Source organism: Micropterus salmoides, unplaced genomic scaffold (genome assembly GCF_014851395.1).
Source record: "Micropterus salmoides isolate LMB-PRFRI ecotype aquatic unplaced genomic scaffold, ASM1485139v1 Ms_hic_scaffold_2561, whole genome shotgun sequence".
Classification (NCBI taxonomy): Eukaryota; Metazoa; Chordata; class Actinopteri; order Centrarchiformes; family Centrarchidae; genus Micropterus; species Micropterus salmoides.
The window spans coordinates 4,727-23,490 of record NW_024041775.1 but is presented as its reverse complement, the minus strand read 5'-3'; the positions used below and the strand labels follow the sequence as shown (position 1 = coordinate 23,490).

The following is an 18,764-nucleotide window of genomic DNA, read 5'->3' as shown; positions in this document are numbered from 1 at the left end:
CCTTTGATTTATCATGTAGCATTATACAATATAATTATTTAAATGGTCCTAAAAACAATGTATTAAGTATTAAAATTAACATGATAAAAAAATCATGAAATGACAATTGTTTGTTTTATTGGCAGGAAACATGGGCAACAAATTCCACTCCCTCCTTAAACCACAGCAGCCTTTGCCTGCTTACTGCCAACATCTTATAGCTTAACAAATACAGCTTTCCTGTGGAATAAACTACAAAAACAGAACAAACAGCATCTTTATAAATTTACTTCAACTATAAAAACTGCAACAAACTACAAACTGTAGCCAAAATATTTAGGAGATAAAGGAGCTCAGGCCTCCTGAGTCGATTATAAAGTAGCTGGTTTTTGTTCTGGAAAACTCAGTTAGGCTCTGTGGGCTTTAGGGGGGAGAGAGGAGCAGAGAGAGGGAGAGGGGGCTACAGAGGAGGCATAACGTTGTAGCTGTAGCAACGTTTGGAGCTACCCTAAATTCCTTTCTCCTCCCAAGAGAAGATGGGGAGGGGTCAAAGTTGCTTTCTCTAAGTGCTATCCCGACCATAAAACTGGCACCTTTTTGATTCCGAAGCTGATAACGCGGGGCCTGACTGTTAAACTGACAAAGGGACACGAGCCAGCCATTGGCTTTTCCCTGAACAGCCTATCAAAACTGGCCCCACCACACACGTTTCCGTGGAAACTGACCTTATTCTTTGTTTTATTACCACATCAAAGGGATACTCCTTGTCTCACCTAAGTGTGACATTGTCCAGGACACTGAACTTTCAATGTAAAAGGACTGCAGTCTCCAAAAGACTCAAAGCATTTAATTAAATTTAATTAAATCTTTAGTTACCTGAATATGTTTGCCTCTATTTGAGTAGTTATGTTAACTGTTGTTGCTATCTGTTGTTGATATTAGTGCTGAAAAGAAGTTACTTGTGCAGTGTTTTTATTTTCAGCACTACACTCCTTCATCTAATGTAATCAATGCTTGTTCATAATACTTTCTTACAAAATCCCTTTAGAAATGATGACAAAGAAATGTTTTACTATACTCTTAATCGCCAGCTTGAATTTAAGGATGAATCAACAATATTCCCCGGTTCCTAAGGAGAGACGATCTTTGATTTAATCCAAGCTTTCCTCATGTAACCTGAGCTCCCCCAAGTGGACGAAATAAGTATTACATGCCCTCATCGGAAATGCGGTTAAATGTATAAAAATCCTGACCAATAATGTGACAATTGTTTCCTGTTACCAAATGCCTAGAACAGTACAACCGTTCAACCAAAAATGATTTTATGAATCTTAAAAATTCATAATTGGGTATCAATTCTCATAAATTTATTAAAATGCATAACTAATAAATTTAGGTCTACTACAACGTCATCAATGAGATTTGAAAGTAACGGAAATTTAAATAAAGTACAATGTTAATTCCATATTATACTGTTAGTATATTGTTAATATTAGCCCACTTATAGTTACTATATTCATTATAATTTCATATGGTTTACCACTAGTATAGGCCTAATATTATTTCAGTGGGTTATTAAATCTATAAATCAAATTGATGTAATCAGATTATTAAATCCTTGTGCAAGAAGCACAGTCTACATCTTTTACAGGCCTATTGCCACCTGCTTTACCAGAGGAGAGAGCAGCAAACACTTTCAATACGGCCAGCAGGTTTTTATTAGATTTTTTTATTAGTAGAGAGAGGAGTGGGTTAATGTTAGGCTACATCCACTCTACTATGTTTTTTTAAACCGTTTTATAGCGAATAAGATCTTCTCCCTCCACAGCAGCGTTTTAGCTGCGTATCAGAGTTGATCTCCATTTATATTAAAACGACTGAAAGCACGCGTGGTCGTTCACTGGGCATGCACAGGCCGGGGTGTAAACATGAAGCAGATCTGCCGCTGCAAAAAACTTGGCGAAAGAAGAAAGTAATACAGTCGAAGAACCACACAGGTATTCGTTTTTGCATTGACCGCCAACGAAATAGAACTGAAAGTAACAAGAGTAGCCTACAAAGAGAGAAAGCAAAGTAAATACGGCAACACGCACAGTACAAGTGTTATTTACACAGTAGAAAATATCTAAATAAAAATACAAAAAATAAAACTCTGTAGCATCGTGTTTTGCATGACTGATAAGATTGAATCAGTTTTACCCATCAATTCGCCATTTTCATCTGGACGGAGAGGGAAACGTAGCAAAAGGTCTCCGTTTTAAAACGAAAACGGAGACAGAGAGAGGCAGTCAGCTGATTGAGTGGCGCCTCTCTTTTCATCATGAAACTCACACTGAAGGATCAGTCTCTCTCTGCCTGATGCTCTGTGGGTCAAGACAATTAAACTCTGGTAGCGGGCGGCATGTGTGTGAGATAAGCACGACCGCGATAGTTTGAAATGGTCACTCCTGCTTGTTGCTCTGCTTGTCTGATTGTTGCTAAACTCTTTATAAATGATTAACTGGATGCTTCACTAGCTTCCTATCTGAAAAGGAGTTTTAGGGAACCATTTTAGCTGCCGTTGAAAATTTGTCCGGAAAGTATTGCATCATCTGATCGACTTTTGTGATCTGCCTTTTTAGAGACCACTGATCAAACTATTTAAAGCCATTATCGGCAGATTACGATCGGTGACCGATCGATCGGAGCACACTTATTATTACTACATCTGTGATAAATTAGTGAACATCACATACTACCTCTTTGTTGGAGCTTTTGACCACATCCCATGGCCTTCTTAAAGAGTCACTAAACCCCCAAAGCTCTTATTTCAGCTGATTACCAATCTGCATGAGTATTTAGTAGTGTTATTAATGGATTCAGGTCCAAATCTTGACATTTTTCTGTAAACTATGTGAATTCTACTTACAGTACCATAAAAATTGAAATCTGGCTACTGCAATTTAATTTTGTTGTTGGCTGATAAAACCTCTGGACTACTGCTTTCCAGCTCTTTCCAAATCAAACTTCCTCAGCTGTCATCACATGACGTTAGTCCAGCACAATCGCATGATAACAGGTGGTTGTATTCAGGGCAGAAGGAAACAGCTAGCTCGGCTCTGTGAAAAATGTCACACTGACGCTTTGTGAATGGATTTATGTCTTCTAAGAGTTCTCCTGTTGGTATTAGATTTGCCACATTGGCCACAACTGTACGGTTTCTCTCCAGTGTGAACTCGTTGGTGGAGTTTTAGGTTACTTGATTGAGCGAAAGTTTTCCCACACTGTTCACACCAGTACTGTTTCTCTCCAGTGTGAACACGTTGGTGGAGTTTTAGGTTACTTGATTGAGCGAAAGTTTTCCCACACTGTTCACAGCTGTACGGTTTCTCTGCAGTGTGAACACGTTGGTGGATTTTTTGTTGATTTGATGTAATGAAAGTTTTCCCACACAGTTTACAGCTGTACAGTTTCTCTCCAGTGTGAACACGTTGGTGGATTTTTAGCTGACCTGATGCAGTGAAAGTTTTCCCACATTGGTCACAGCTATATGGTTTCTCTCCAGCGTGAACACGTTGATGCTTTTTTAGTTGTCCTGATGTAGTGAAAGTTTTCCCACATTGGTCACAGCTGTACGGTTTCTCTCCAGTGTGAACACGTTGGTGGATTTTTAGGTAACCTGGTGCAGCGAAAGTTTTCCCACACTGGTCACAGCTGTGCAGTTTCTCTCCAGTGTGAACACTTTCGTGGCTTTTTAGGTTACCTGATTGAGCGAAAGTTTTCCCACACTGTTCACACCAGTACGGTTTCTCTCTAGTGTGAAAACGTCGGTGGATTTTTAGGTGACCTGATGTAGTGTAAGCTTTCCCACACTGGTCACAACTGTACGGTTTCTCGCCAGTGTGAACTCGTTGGTGGATTTTTAGGTAACCTGGTGTAGCGAAAGTTTTCCCACACTGGTCACAGCTGTGCAGTTTCTCGCCAGTGTGAACTCGTTGGTGGATTTTTAGGTAACCTGGTGTAGCGAACGTTTTCCCACACTGTTCACACCAGTACAGTTTCTCTCCAGTGTGAACACGTTGGTGGAGTTTTAGGCTACTTGAGTGAGCGAAAGTTTTCCCACACTGTTCACACCAGTACGGTTTCTCTCCAGTGTGAACACGTTGGTGGCTTTTTAGGTGACCTGGTGTAGCGAATGTTTTCCCACACTGGTCACAGCTGTGCGGTTTCTCTCCAGTGTGAACACGTCGGTGGATTTTTAGGTGACCTGATTGAGTGTAAGCTTTCCCACACTGGTCACAACTGTACGGTTTCTCTCCAGTGTGAACTCTCCGATGAATCTTCAAATTTCTAGATGTTGTGAAGGATTTGTCACAGTGCTGACAGCGGTGACATTTGAGTCCCTCTCTTCTTCTCCTTCCCTATATCAGCAGAGAGAAACACAGTAAGTGAGATGTAGATGTGGAGCGAGCTTTCAAAAACCATAAATGACATTAGCGCACATAGTGAGCATGTACTGTATTACATACTAGGGCTGGGCGGTATATCGGTATATAATGACACACCGTTTATACCGAGATAGTTTGATGTTGAGGTGATTAATTTGTTTTTGTAAAGTCCTGCAAGCGTTTGCTCCTCTCTCTCCCTCACTGCGCAGCCCCGCCCCTCCTTCTGCGTCTGCACTCAGCAGTCTACTCACAAACTCTCAACAAGATTGATTGAGACAGTGCTGGTTCAGTCAGTGTTTCGCACACATACACTTCCGCGGGCCGCCCAGGTTAGACGCCATACTGCTGCATTTATCAGAAAAACACGTAGACTACGTCGTCAACACGCCTCTTCAACATGCAGCTGCTGCTGTTTTCTTTTTGGTGACTTTATACAGCCTAACCTACTACTGATGGAGAAAGTCAACGAAGCGGACATACAGGGAGAGAGAGAGACGGTAAAGCACCTTTTCCACTGCAAGGTACCACCTCGACTCGCCTCGACTCTAGTCGCCTTCTTTTGGTTTTCCTTTGTGTAGAAGTTGTACTTGTACCTGCTACCAGGTACTTTTTTTCGTATCACCTTCGTCTTATCTGTCTTTAGATTCTGAGTAATGTTGAAACGTTTTAACTGAAATCAAGAGACAGCTGTGTGTGCGTTCCTAACCCTTCTACTGAGTTTTCAATCAAACTGATGATATTCTGAACACAACAGCATTCCTTCATACAGCGAGCCCTGCAGCCTCCGTTATTTTAGGGAGAATATCTTAATTAACGGGACAGTTCCTTAGATGTAGCCCATCTGTAGGATACAATTGAATTATCCTAAATGTTTTCACATATTTAGATTGACTATTTTATGTGTCCAAAAAACATGGAGCCCGGGTGAGGGTTAATAAACAGAAAATAAATCCTCAAAGCGCTTTTCGACCAAAAGTACCCGGGACTTTTAAGTCCCCAGATCTCTTTTCAAGGAACTAAAAGGTTCCTTCAGCCCTGTTGTGTGCGTTTCCACCGTGGTCTAAAGAACTGCGAAGATTAGACAAATTAACCAGCTGACGTAGGCTGTAGGCTGTAGGTCATACAAAGTGATGCACAGGCATCATTATTTGTAACCACTATACATGAGCAACATTTATAAATGAACATCAGATTTGACTGGAATATAATGAAAAACTACAGGCTGTGTTTGACCATTAAAGCAGCTTTTTGTGTGTCGGAGTATAATGACAAGACACGATAAAGTTCGTTACACATTTAATAAAGCCAAGTTCTTAAAATAACTCCAGCACAGAGAAAGCAACACAAAAATAAAATCGCGGCAGTTTGGAAGGTTATTAAAACATTTCAAGCAAAAAGAGCTGCAGATCAGCTGCAGGACTTTAGATTTATCTTGGAAATTAAATTCTGTCCCGGATTATTCCCCCTCTCCGCTGGCTCATTTTTTTCCTATTACAATGGACCTTATGTGCAGCTGTACCTTCAGAGATTTGAACTACAATAAGAACACCGGGAAGATAATTTACTTAATGCGATGCCAACAGGCCTCCCTGGCTTTGTCGGCCGCCATGATATTAGATTAGCCGTTAACTTTTCTTTGCAGTCATCCTATCCTGACACAATCAATGTGCATTCTTCTGGAGAAATATGGAGCATGCACCGTTGTGAACAAAACCCTTTTTATGCGAATGCGCACTGTTTGTATATACACTGCCCTAAAGGATTATTAGGAACACCAGACTAATACTGTGTTTGACCCCCTTTCGCCTTCAGAACTGCCTTCATTCTACGTGGCATTGATTCAACAAGGTGCTGAAAGCATTCTTTAGAAATGTTGGCCCATATTGATGGATAGCATCTTGCAGTTGATGGAGATTTGTGGGATGCACATCCAGGGCATGAAGCTCCCGTTCCACCACATCCCAAAGATGCTCTACTGGGTTGAGATCTGGTGACTGTGGGGGGCATTTTAGTACAGTGAACTCATTGTCATGTTCAAGAAACCAATTTGAAATGATTGGAGCTTTGTGACATGGTGCATTATCCTGCTGGAAGTAGCCATCAGAGGATGGGTACATGGTGGCCATAAAGGGATGGACATGGTCAGAAACAATGCTCAGGTAGGCCGTGGCATTTAAACGATGCCCAATTGGCACTAAGGGGCCTAAAGTGTGCCAAGAAAACATCCCCCACACCATTACACCACCACCACCAGCCTGCACAGTGGTAACAAGGCATGATGGATCCATGTTCTCATTCTGTTTACGCCAAATTCTGACTCTACCATCTGAATGTCTCAACAGAAATCGAGACTCCTCAGACCAGGCAACATTTTTCCAGTCTTCAACTGTCCAATTTTGGTGAGCTCTTGCAAATTGTAGCCTCTTTTTCCTATTTGTAGTGGAGATGAGTGGCCCATTCTCCTCTGACCTCTAGCATCAACAAGGCATTTTCGCCCACAGGGCCGCCGCATACTGGATGTTTTTCCCTTTTCACGCCATTCTTTGTAAACCCTAGAAATAGTTGGATGTGAAAATCCCAGTAACTGAGCAGATTGTGAAATACTCAGACCGGCACACCTTACACGTTACACAGGCATAACACCTGAGCAGTGCCACAGACTGATGGACTCCATGCCACGCCGCATTGCTGCAGTAATTCAGGCAAAAGGGGCCCCAACTAAGTACTGAGTGCTGTACATGCTCATACTTTTCATGTTCATACGTTTCAGTTGGCCAACATTTCTAAAAATCCTTTTTTGTATTGGTCTTAAGTAATATTCTAATTTTCGGGGAGATACTGAATTTGGGGTTTTCATTAGTTGTCAGTTTTAATCATCACAATTAAATGAAATAAACATTTGAAATATATCAGTCTGTGTGTAACGAATTAATATAATATCCAAGTTTCACTTTTTGAATGGAATTACTGAAATAAATCAACTTTTTGATGATATTATATGACCAGCACCTGTATACACACTCACACACACACACACACACACACACACACACGGGTCATTGCATCGGTTAGAGTCTCTGGTGAGCAAAAGGCACCGTGGAGGAAAGTCCCACAGGTCAAACTTCAAAAGATAATGTGTTGAAAAGCTGAGCAGCAGTGGAGGAAAACTAAACTCCAGACTGACTCTGATCTCCACAGATACTATTTAGAGCAGACTGTTTGTCACTGTGAGAAAATCACCAACACGCGAGGAAATATAATGACCGGCCCTGTCCCAATATCCGCACTTCCACCCTTGTGCCCCTCAATACGCGTTCTCGCCAAGGGGTGCAAGACCGTAGAGTGTCCCGATCCTCTAATGTTGTTCTCTAGGGGTGATCATCAGCGCACTTAATGCACCCCTTTCGCAAGTAGGCATCAGACCTCACTTTGCTATGGGCTATTACCCAGAATCCTTGTAGTGTCGTGACGATTCAAACAGCTAACCAATGGGGGAGCAAAGCGGTTGCAATGGTGCTGGTCAGACGCTGGGAAAACACAGAAGAAAAAGGAAGCCGGCAAGAGGACAAACAAATGGAGAAGAAATTTCTTTTTTTATCAGAATATGAGCGATAAATAACATAATACATGATGATACAATGGTTTCACTTTCTTTTGTCACGGTCCGACAAGCTTACTTTCAATTTTATAAAGTTCAGGGCGGAGAATGAGCGGCTATTCACGGGGCAGAGAAACGCCCCTAGCCAGGGATATGAGTAAGTTAACACGGCCATTACATGAGCAGACAAGTTTGTTACTTGAAAGCAAGCCCTTACTTTCATTGCAAAGTGATCTAATGGATAATTGTGTGTCTTTCAGGGAAATTATCAAAATCATGGGGCTGGAGGGGAAAGTGACTCAGGAGCAGTGTAAAAAGAAGTGGGAAAATCTAAAGAAAAAGGTAACTGCACTTTCACATGTTTTGTAATGCTTTTATTTTATTGGTAATACTATTTAATGACTATCTAGAATGTAAACCCATGTAAATAATGTTCATTTCACCCTTCAGAACTATTACAATTTACAAAGGACTTAACACTGCCATAAACTGGGTCCGGGACAGATGCAGGAGAGGTCACTGCTGCCTCATGGATTTTCTATGCAGCCATGCATGAAGCCATTGGCCAGAGACCCTCAGTCAGGCCAGTCTATCTGTTCTCATCTGGACACAGTAGTGTAGCGAGAGCCCAGGCTCCTGTCAGTGAGGCCGTTCTTAATTCTTCTCATAAGGAACTGGTGGTGAGTTGTTATCAACTTTAGCAGGAGTACTGTGAATGCCGCAACTACCGTCGGCGCCATGTTTACTCTCCTGATCACAACAGAAGTGACGTACAGTGGGGGAAATAAGTATTTGACCCCTTGCTGATTTTGCAGGTTTGCCCACTTACAAAGAATGCAACAATCTACCATTTTAATCATATGTACATTCTAACAGTGAAAGACAGAATCCCAAAGAAAATTCCAGAAAATCACATCATATGAATTTATAAAAATTGATAACCATCTGATGAGGAAAAACAAGTATATGACCCCCTACCAAACAGCAAGTATTCTGGCTCCCACAAGCCAGTTAGTCTTTCTTTAAGACACAGCCCCAATCCCAACTAATTATCTACATCAAATACACCTGCCTCACCTCGTTACCTGTATAAAAGACACCTGTCAACACCCAAACAACCAGCATCCAACATCAGCACCATGGGCAAGACCAAAGAGCTTTCTACGGACATCAGGGACAAGATTGTTGATCTGCACAAGGCTGGGATGGGCTACAAGAGAATCGGAAAGCAACTTGGAGAGAAAAGATCAACTGTCGGTGCAGTTATCAGGAAATGGAAGAAGCACCACACCACCGCAAACCTCCCTCGGTCTGGGCCTCCACACAAGATCTCGCCTCGTGGGGTGTCCCTGATCATGCGAACGGTGAGGAATCATCCCAAAACCACAAGGGTGGAACTGATGAATCAACTGAAGGCAGCTGGGACCACAGTTACAAAAGAAACGGTTGATAACACACTAAGTTCGCCATTCACCACCTGGACGACTCAGAAGAGGCCTGGAAGAAGGTGATGTGGTCAGATGAGACCAAAATAGAACTTTTTGGCCTCAACTCAACTCGTCGTGTTTGGAGGGCAAAGAACACCGAGTACAACCCAAAGAACACCATCCCCACCGTCAAGCATGGTGGTGGCAACATCATGCTTTGGGGGTGCTTTTCAGCCAAGGGGACGGGACAACTCCATCGTATTGAGGGGAGGATGGACGGGGCCATGTATCGTGGAATTCTGGACCAACATCTCCTTCCCTCAGTGAGAGAGCTGAAGATGGGTCGAAGATGGGTGTTTCAGCACGACAACGACCCTAAGCACACCGCCAAAGCAACAAAAGAGTGGCTGAAGAAGAAGCACATCAAGGTTCTGGAGTGGCCTAGCCAGTCTCCAGACCTGAATCCAATTGAAAATCTTTGGAGGGAGCTTAAAATTCGAGTTGCCAGGCGACAACCTCGGAACCTGAATGATTTGGAGGCTGTCTGCAGGGAGGAGTGGGCCAACATCCCTGCCGAAATGTGCACAAACCTTGTCACCAACTATAAAAACCGTTTGACATCTGTGCTGGCCAATAATGGCTTTTCTACAAAATATTAACATGCTGTTTGTCCAGGGGGTCAAATCCTTGTTTTTCCTCATCAGATGGTTATCAATTTTAATAAATTCATATGATGTGATTTTCTGGAATTTTCTTTGGGATTCTGTCTTTCACTGTTAGAATGTACATATGATTAAAATTGTAGATTGTTGCATTCTTTGTAAGTGGGCAAACCTGCAAAATCAGCAAGGGGTCAAATACTTATTTCCCCCACTGTAGATAGTGAGCACCCTTGAACATATCACACCTGTGAGATTCTAAAGATAATTCAAAGTAATTCATTTATTGATTAAACATGCAAAGTAAAAATGTCAACATCTTGCTCATTAATGATATCAAACCTTTTTTGTTCAAATGTTTTTATTAAAAGCAGTGTATGTTGAAGGTCATGAAGTTATTGTTTTGTTTTTGCTTTTGTTTATATATTGGTATGACAATTGTGGATTTTTACTGGTATCAGTATAGAATACTACATTTCTGGTGTTGATAAGTCCCTACTGGCCACATTTCATTTTGTAGGGGTTTAACGTTAATGTGCTTAAGTCTCTTTGATTTATCACATTTATGAACCCAAACTTGTTTGACTCCATCCAGAATCATTTTCCAGATAAAAGGACTAATGCAAAGGCTTCGCTAGACACTTTTTACTGGGGCACGTGCTCCAGTATCCATGTTCTGTGCATCAGTGAAATTGTCAAGACCGATCGGCGTCGTTTTTGGACATATATGGCTCTGCAAACCAAGTTAGCAATAACTGGCAACATCTGCAATGTCCAGTCAAGTCAGCAATAAAAAAAAAAGTTAGCAATAAAAAACTACTGATTGATGTGAAAAAGCATGTTGTTACGGTTTGAAACGTTGCAAAAAGTAAGTCAATGCAAGACAGACCCAGAGATTCACTGCAGCTACACATGAGCTCTGCTCACATCAGACTGTCAGAGGAGAGAACACAAGTTTACCAGAGTGCTGTTCCCCACAGTCACTCTTATGGAGTTATTTTCTCTTCTTGTGCACGGAAGGATAGTCCCTCTTGGTCCTCTTATCACCGTTATAAACACTCGCTTTCAACTATGTTGACTGTAAAGTTGAGGACATCTACTTTAAATAAAGAAATCTTGCTCATTTTCTAATCTTTTTATTGAAATGCTGTCAAACTTCAGGACTATGCATTGATTTCTTTCAGCTGCATCACAATCATCCTCACGCAGAAAAATTATCGTTATCTTCAACATAATAACTAGCCAATAATAGAAACGTTCCATCGGTGTGACTACAGATTAGTTTGATTTTAACAGTGCTTACTGCAGTAATGTAGCCCACGGTTAGTGTTTCAATGCAACTGTTGCCTTAATGTCCACAGGGTGTTATAAAGGGAAGTGTAGCTTAAATTTCATTCTGTCCACAACGTCCAAAGATAACTCTCTGTCCATACGACAGATTTATCACAAAGGCGGTCATGTTCACGATCATGGTTACTGATCTAGAGTTCATCTGATCTTGTCTCTGAAACCCAGAGTTTCCCTCACCTCAGGCTCAACATACTGAAAGGTTTTACTAATCCTGCTTTCTGAAACGGGGCCCAGCTTCCTAAAAGAACTCCAGCACAGAGAAAAGAACAAAAACAGCAGTCAGGGGCAGTCCAACAGCATGGCCCGTTAAATAAAAGATAAAAAAACCTGTTGCGTTCTACCTGCTTTGCATAAGCTCTGACTGATTTCCAGTCGACAGCTCGTACCCTGTCAGGAGGTCGGCTCGCTGACACCTGGTGTCCACTGAAGAGAATGAAACTGCTTTATTCAGTGTTTATAATGACCGGATCTGTTTGTTTGGAGAGGAGACAGCCGAGGTGGTAATTCTGCACCAGGTAAAAACCTTCTGGACTCAACACCGAAGGAATCCTAAACCAAAAACAAGCAGCTCATTTTTCGGTATCGCATCAGCTCGCTTGGAATTCGAAGGAGGGGATTCCAAAAAAGGCACCAGGTCCCATTTTCCCCAATGGAAAAAAAGGCAAGTAGAAAGTAGTACCATGTGGTGAAAATGGGGCTTTAGAGAGAACATGGTTCCACCGTTCCTGCAGAACTCAGTCTGTCAATAACTAAAACCTCAAAACTGTTTTTAGAGAAACCTTCAAAGACTTAACTGATGATATAAAAACTCAGGGACCCTTAGAAAGCCAGAACATTTTTAGAACCGTTCTTCCAAAACCTCTAACATTCAGTAGAAATCTTTTTCATTTGCCTTTTCTTTTGTTTGTCCTGGACTTATGGGTGTTGGGTAGCTTTAGTTGAATTAAATTTTTTCTGATGGCTGTGTTGCCATCAATCAAAGAAGGGGTGGATGTAAGGCAGCTGCCTGTATAAGTCCCTCGGTGTCCCTGTTGCGCCGTCAATTCCTCAGTACATCCAGCAGTTTGTACATTGCAGGACACAGTAGTTTTAATGTACATTTGGGCAGGGCCATCATGTACTTTGCGCCACGAGTTTGAACAAATACTACGTGTGTTTTATGCCGTTTGTGAGACTTGGTAAATGCTGCCAGCATACACTTAACTCGACATGCCTTTCTTGCTGTTGGTGACCCTTGGAGGAGGCCATGACAGCCTATATTGATGCTGTGGGTTACATAAACATTAAGTACACATGTAGATGTTGCCTTCAAATTCTGTTCGGCTCAAAATTTGGAGTCGTCACCTGCCATCTGAATTTTGTGTTTCCATTTGCATGAATAAAAACATTTTCACCAGAAATTGGTGCAAAGAAATTCACCAGAATGCAGAAAATTAAGTGTTTAATGCTCAAATTTTTCAACTTACAGATGTCAAGATTCATGATAAAGACAATAACAATACAACAAAGGTTTACAGCAAAACATTGAACTTAGTAACTTAAAAATAACATAAGCAATATTGCCTTGCAGCGAATTTCTGAATGGGCAAGTACAGGCTACTGGCTTAAACTTGAGAATGTCGGGTGTTTTTCTTGAACTGGCCACCAATAAATCAGTCAAATAGTCAACAGTCAAAACAGCAGCCAGCGAGCAGCGGTGTGTTTACAGCAAACAGCTGATGGAGTTACGCTAAATACTGGGTCCAAAGTTGTTGTTTTAAGTTTCCATTTTTATTAAGATTTTATTTTTGTGTTGCTTTCTCTGTGCTGGAGTTATTTTGTGAAGGTGATGGCTTCATCCAGTTTGTTATTGAATTTGAACTAACTTTAAGCTGTCTCCTCATTATACTCCCACACAAAATAAGCTGTTTAATGGTCATGCAAAGCCTATCATTTTTCATTATATTCCAGTCAAATCATTTATGAATTTTGCTCATGGATAGTAGTTACAAATAATGAGGCTTGTGCATCCCTTTATACAGAGTACAGCCTACAGCCTATGTCAGCTGGTTAATTTGCCGAATCTGTGAGGTCTTTAGACCGCGGTGGAAACGCACACAACAGTGGGCTGAAGGAACCTTTTAGTTCCTTGAGAAGAGATCTGGGGACTTAAGCCTTGAATATGCTGGGGAGCAGATGCTGAATACTTCTGTTTATACAACCTTCTGCAGTCAGCTTGGTGGACACGTTCCACACATGCGCAGTAGATGAGTAGAGTTGGTGCCCTGGTTGCACTAGTTGCTGCGCGGACATGTCCGTGTGGTCACAAAAAATGGGAGGCATGCGTACATCTGCATCTACACGTAACCCGTCTGATGACGTTTTTTTTGTCCTTACTTTAAAAGTCCTGGGTACCTTTGGTCTAAACGTGGCTTGTGGTTACTTACAAAACTAAAATCACTTTTTGTTTCACACAGGAAACAAACATTTAAAAGTACGGTTTCTGGCCTACCCATCCATCCATACACAGACAACTCTCAGCCGTTATCAGCTACAATACCGGCTGCATTTTACACATGGAGCATTTCAGAATAAGAGCATTTTGCCTGCCTAATTTTGCTGATTTGTTCAGATGTCCTTGATTTTTATGCTTCTACCATGATTAAGTAGGCCACATAGTTTAACTGTTTCTTCTTGTCTGTTTTAACTGTTTATTGTTGGTACACGATCGGCAGCCTGCACAGGGTGTTTTATTTTGAAAATCAACCGGAATATCCATGCGGTTGATATATGTCTGACTTCCTGAGTTATTAGGAGCGCAGAGCGACCCGCGTATCCAAGCAGTCTGAAAAGGCCTTTACATGTAAACCCTGTCACAACCATTAGCAAGAAATTAATTTACCACGTGCCAAAACCTTTATCATAAGTTTACAATGGACAATGTTCTTTGCATCTTAGACTGTGACACAATAATGGCAGAAGCTACTTACAGGTGTGGAAAGAACGCCTCGCTCCTTCGCCTTCATTTATTGGCTACAGCGGACATGAACAACATAAGGTCCGGTGCTGCTGACCTGCATTGGGCAGCTCAACTTGGGAAAAGAAAAAAATGTTTTTACACACGTCAGACTGTAGATGTCCTAAATCCTGCCCATTTCACTCGGGCAGTTCCTGTACCCCCCTTTTCTCACATGGTTCACAGCAGTGCGGTTTCTCTCCAGGGTGCATTTTCCGGTCACCTGATGTAGTGAGAGATTTCCCACACTGGTCACAGCTGTACGGTTTCTCTCCAGTGTGAACACGTTGGTGGGTTTTTAGGTGACCTAATTGAGGGAAAGTTTTTCCACACTGTTCACACCAGTACGGTTTCTCACCAGTGTGAACACGTTGGTGGATTTTTAGGTCACCTGATGTCCTGAAAGATTTTCCACACTGGTCACAGCTGTACGGTTTCTCTCCAGTGTGAACACGTTGGTGGATTTTTAGGTGACCTGATCGAGTGAAGGTTTTTCCACACTGTTCGCACCAGTACGGTTTCTCTCCAGTGTGAACACGTTGGTGGATTTTTAGGTGACCTAATTGAGGGAAAGATTTTCCACACTGTTCACACCAGTACGGTTTCTCACCAGTGTGAACACGTTGGTGGATTTTTAGGTCACCTAATTGAGGGAAATTTTTTCCACACTGGTCACAGCTGTACGGTTTCTCTCTAGTGTGAACACGTTGGTGGAGTTTTAGGTGACCTGATCGAGTGAAGGTTTTTCCACACTGTTCGCACCAGTACGGTTTCTCTCCAGTGTGAACACGTTGGTGGGTTTTTAGGTGACCTAATTGAGGGAAAGTTTTTCCACACTGTTCACACCAGTACGGTTTCTCTCCAGTGTGAACACGTTGGTGGATTTTTAGGGCACCTGATGTACTGAAAGATTTTCCACACTGTTCACAGCTGTACGGTTTCTCTCCAGTGTGAACACGTTGGTGGATTTTTAGGTAACTTGACAGAGCGAAAGTTTTCCCACACTGTTCACACCAGTACGGTTTTTCTCCAGTGTGAACTCTCCGATGATTCTTCAAATTTCTAGATGTTGTGAAGGATTTGTCACAGTGCTGACAGCGGTGACATTTGAGTCCCTCTCTTCTTCTCCTTCCCTATATCAGCAGAGAGAAACACAGTAAGTGAGATGTAGATGTGGAGCGAGCTATGTAAAACAATCTAAAAAATCATAAACTATATATAATTAGAACACATCTTTAAAGTTCTATACTAAGGGTTTAACAACACACCAAATCCACAGTTCAGTCCTAGATTATTGAGCCACTGTTCATTCCTTGGATCCACACCCTTAATATTATTATTATAATATTCCATCTTGGCTTAATAAATGTAGTCGAAGTTGCAGGCGTGATCACTCTATGACTGAACCAAAATAAGAAGTCACATGGCACACGCATTTGGAGGACATTAAAATTGGTGTAATATAGGGATGGGGACCTGGTTCCAAAAATTCTCAAAACCCGAAAATCAATAAGGTTCAAGCTTATCGATACTGCTATCGAGACTTACGGGTCCAATTATGTACCGTACATGTCTCGAGCGTCAATTCGGTTTTATTTTGCAATGCAATGGATAAGAAAATCATCTCTGTCCTCAGTATCTCATCCTGTATGTTTTATATAAGCATAGTTAACGCTAGCTTGACATTAGCCAAATGTTAAAAACAAGCTAAATAGAAAGCTTTTGCAGAGAAACAGAGAGAGAGAAAGAATATTAAGCCGACACATTATAAATTTTACAATTTTACTGAGCGACAGCGAACACACCACCAAACTAACGCTAGTTGATCCACATGCGGCGCACTTGAAAACTGAATGGAAAATTACCTAGAAAAACCTACTGTCAATATAAGTACGATACAGGCATACATCGCTACCGCCCCCAGGCCCGCCGTTGGGAATTTAGGACAGGGGGACAACATTTTCCAAACTGGGCCCCTCATCGACACCCAATCCAGCACCACCTCGACCAACCCACCCTTAGTTCTAGTACAAACATGGGCAATTTCAAAGACGCTCTTGGCCATTAGCCTTATAGTGACACAGATGGAGTCTGTGCAGCATTTTTTTTAATCTTTCAAATTAGACTGTGACAGTTATGTTCCTCCATTTAACTTAAAACAAGGAGGAAAAAAATGCCTTTCAGTGATTTGCTGATTAGAGAACAGTAAAAATCAAACATTGAAGAGATAACTGCAAAGCATTAAATCATACAATTTAATTATGAGTGAACAAATACACATACTTCATCTATCAAATTCAACACTGAGGACTACATTCATCAACGTATTGGTCAAATTATGTACTAAACTGAAATACTGTATGAGTACTGTGTCAGGTTTATCACATGTATAGCTTATTATACTGTAACCATGTTTGCAGCTGTATCCTCTGACCTGTGATGTGCTGCTGACTAGTGTTTACTGTAGGTCTGTTTTCTTGCGGGTGTTACAAATCTTTATCAATATAAAGGGAAACACAAAATTCAGGTGGCAGATGATGATTCAAAATATAATAGAATATAATGCAGTGAAGCTCTCAGGCTGTCTGTGTTGCTTTTAGATATAGATATCTTTTGTCCTGTAGTTTAACTTTTACAAGGTTGTTTATTCGTCATTATACAACACAAGGCTGCTGTATAACGAAGCAAAAGTTTGTAGTCCCTTCATGCTGCGCACACAGAACCTAACAATGAATATATTAATATTTGAATACACATTAAATGTGTATGTTTTAATGCTAATAATACATTTATCTATCATGTAAATACATAACACAAGTGTCAAACTTGATCACATTTAAGGGTTAACCATAGACCTTTGTTTGGGCCGGTATCATCTGTACCCTTTGACCCCCCTGATGGCGGGCCTGACCGCCCCCACCAGCCGCCGCAGTTACACTGTCTAATGAGAGTCCGGGAAGCAGGTGTCACGATGAAGAAAGTAAGTAAAGCATATCACCACAGAACTTCCCCAGTTAATGACTTACATCGAGTATTTTCCCCTGAAATGTTCTGTGTAAATATGCAGATTAGCTTGTTTTGGTTAATTTAGATGAAATCTGCAGATGCAAAAAGGTGGAGGGTAACAGTCTTAAAACAAACACCATCTAAAAAGGTGTTTTATGTCCATTAGAGTAAAAGAAGACATGGACCAAAGACTCAAAATTGACTCGGTTTCAAAATTGGTTGGCTCCACATCTAATAACTCTCCATTCTATTATCCAACGAAGTTTAGAGTCAAGGGCAACTGGACTTGGTTGAAGATACTGGAAGACGTTTCGTCCCTCATCCAAAGGACTTCTTCAGTTCTGACTGACTGGCAACCTCAGCTGAGATTTTGAGAGTTTGTATTAGAACTAAAGGTAGGTGGGGTGTCGACGAGGGGCCCAGTTCGGAAAATGTTGTCCTCCTATCCATAATTAATGGCTGGCCTGCATGTACAGTACTGTTTACTGAGCTAACTAGCTAATGACAGAGCCTACAGAGATCTAACACTAATACAGGTCACTGCATCAGTTAGAGTCTCTGGTGAGAAAAAGGCACCGTGGAGGAAAGTCCCACAGAACAAACTTCAGAAGAGGATGTGTTGAAAAGCTGAGCAGCAGTGGAGGAAAACTAAACTCCAGACTGACTCTGATCTCTACAAAGAGTCTCCACAGATACTATTTAGAGCTGAAACCTGCACGACGATCATTCAGAGAACAATAATGCAGGCAGACTGTTTGTCACTGAGAGAAACTCACCAACACACGAGCAAATATAATGACTCTGCTTCATTTTCACCATCATTGTTTGTTCTGCGCGCTCCCGACACAACGCGGGCCGCACCGCGCATGCGCCGCGCGGGAAAACCCACAGCACAAAGAAAAGAGAAACGCCATCTTGAAGATGAAAACAGGAACCACGGAGACACTTTGGAAATCAAACCACGTCAACACAAACCCTGGAGCGGGTTTTCAGGCTCTGATCTCTAACAACAGAATGAACGGATGATACACGGACCCTCGAGACTCTTCCTCGTGTCTTTAGTCTCGTGATGAAGTCATGAACACTGACCTGAACATCGGCGCTATCAGAGCACGAGGCTGCTGTTTGGCTCCTGCGGTCCGGGTTCTGGTTCTCCATCGTCCTGCAGGTCTCCGCTGTGACTGGTGGACCGTGTTGTCCTGGACTGAGTCTGGATTCTGGTCTCGGAGCTCTTCAGGCTGAGATACAGGAGCGCTGCGGGATCCCGCGGAGTGTTCTCGCGATGTCACGGCGTCTCGCCCCGCCCCTTAGTTACTGTCGCTA

At 41.9% G+C, this 18,764-nt stretch overlaps 2 protein-coding genes across 2 annotated transcripts; both read right to left on the bottom strand.

Moving 5' to 3' along the window:
* Positions 1-1,390: 1,390 nt before the first annotated feature.
* LOC119919136 (zinc finger protein 709-like) lies at positions 1,391-8,744 on the bottom strand. Its single transcript, XM_038739607.1, has 2 exons — positions 8,733-8,744; positions 1,391-4,379 (listed from the first exon to the last, which is right to left on the bottom strand). Exons 1-2 carry the CDS (start codon positions 8,742-8,744, stop codon positions 3,090-3,092), a joined length of 1,302 nt encoding a protein of 433 aa, XP_038595535.1. The 3' UTR covers positions 1,391-3,089.
* A 4,120-nt stretch (positions 8,745-12,864) lies between these two features.
* LOC119919135 (zinc finger protein 723-like) lies at positions 12,865-15,568 on the bottom strand (the record flags this gene model as incomplete). Its single annotated transcript, XM_038739605.1, has 2 exons — positions 12,865-14,658; positions 15,112-15,568. Coding segments are annotated over 2 exons (540 nt in total), but the record flags the coding sequence as incomplete, so codon positions are not given.
* Between the last annotated feature and the right edge of the window lie 3,196 nt (positions 15,569-18,764).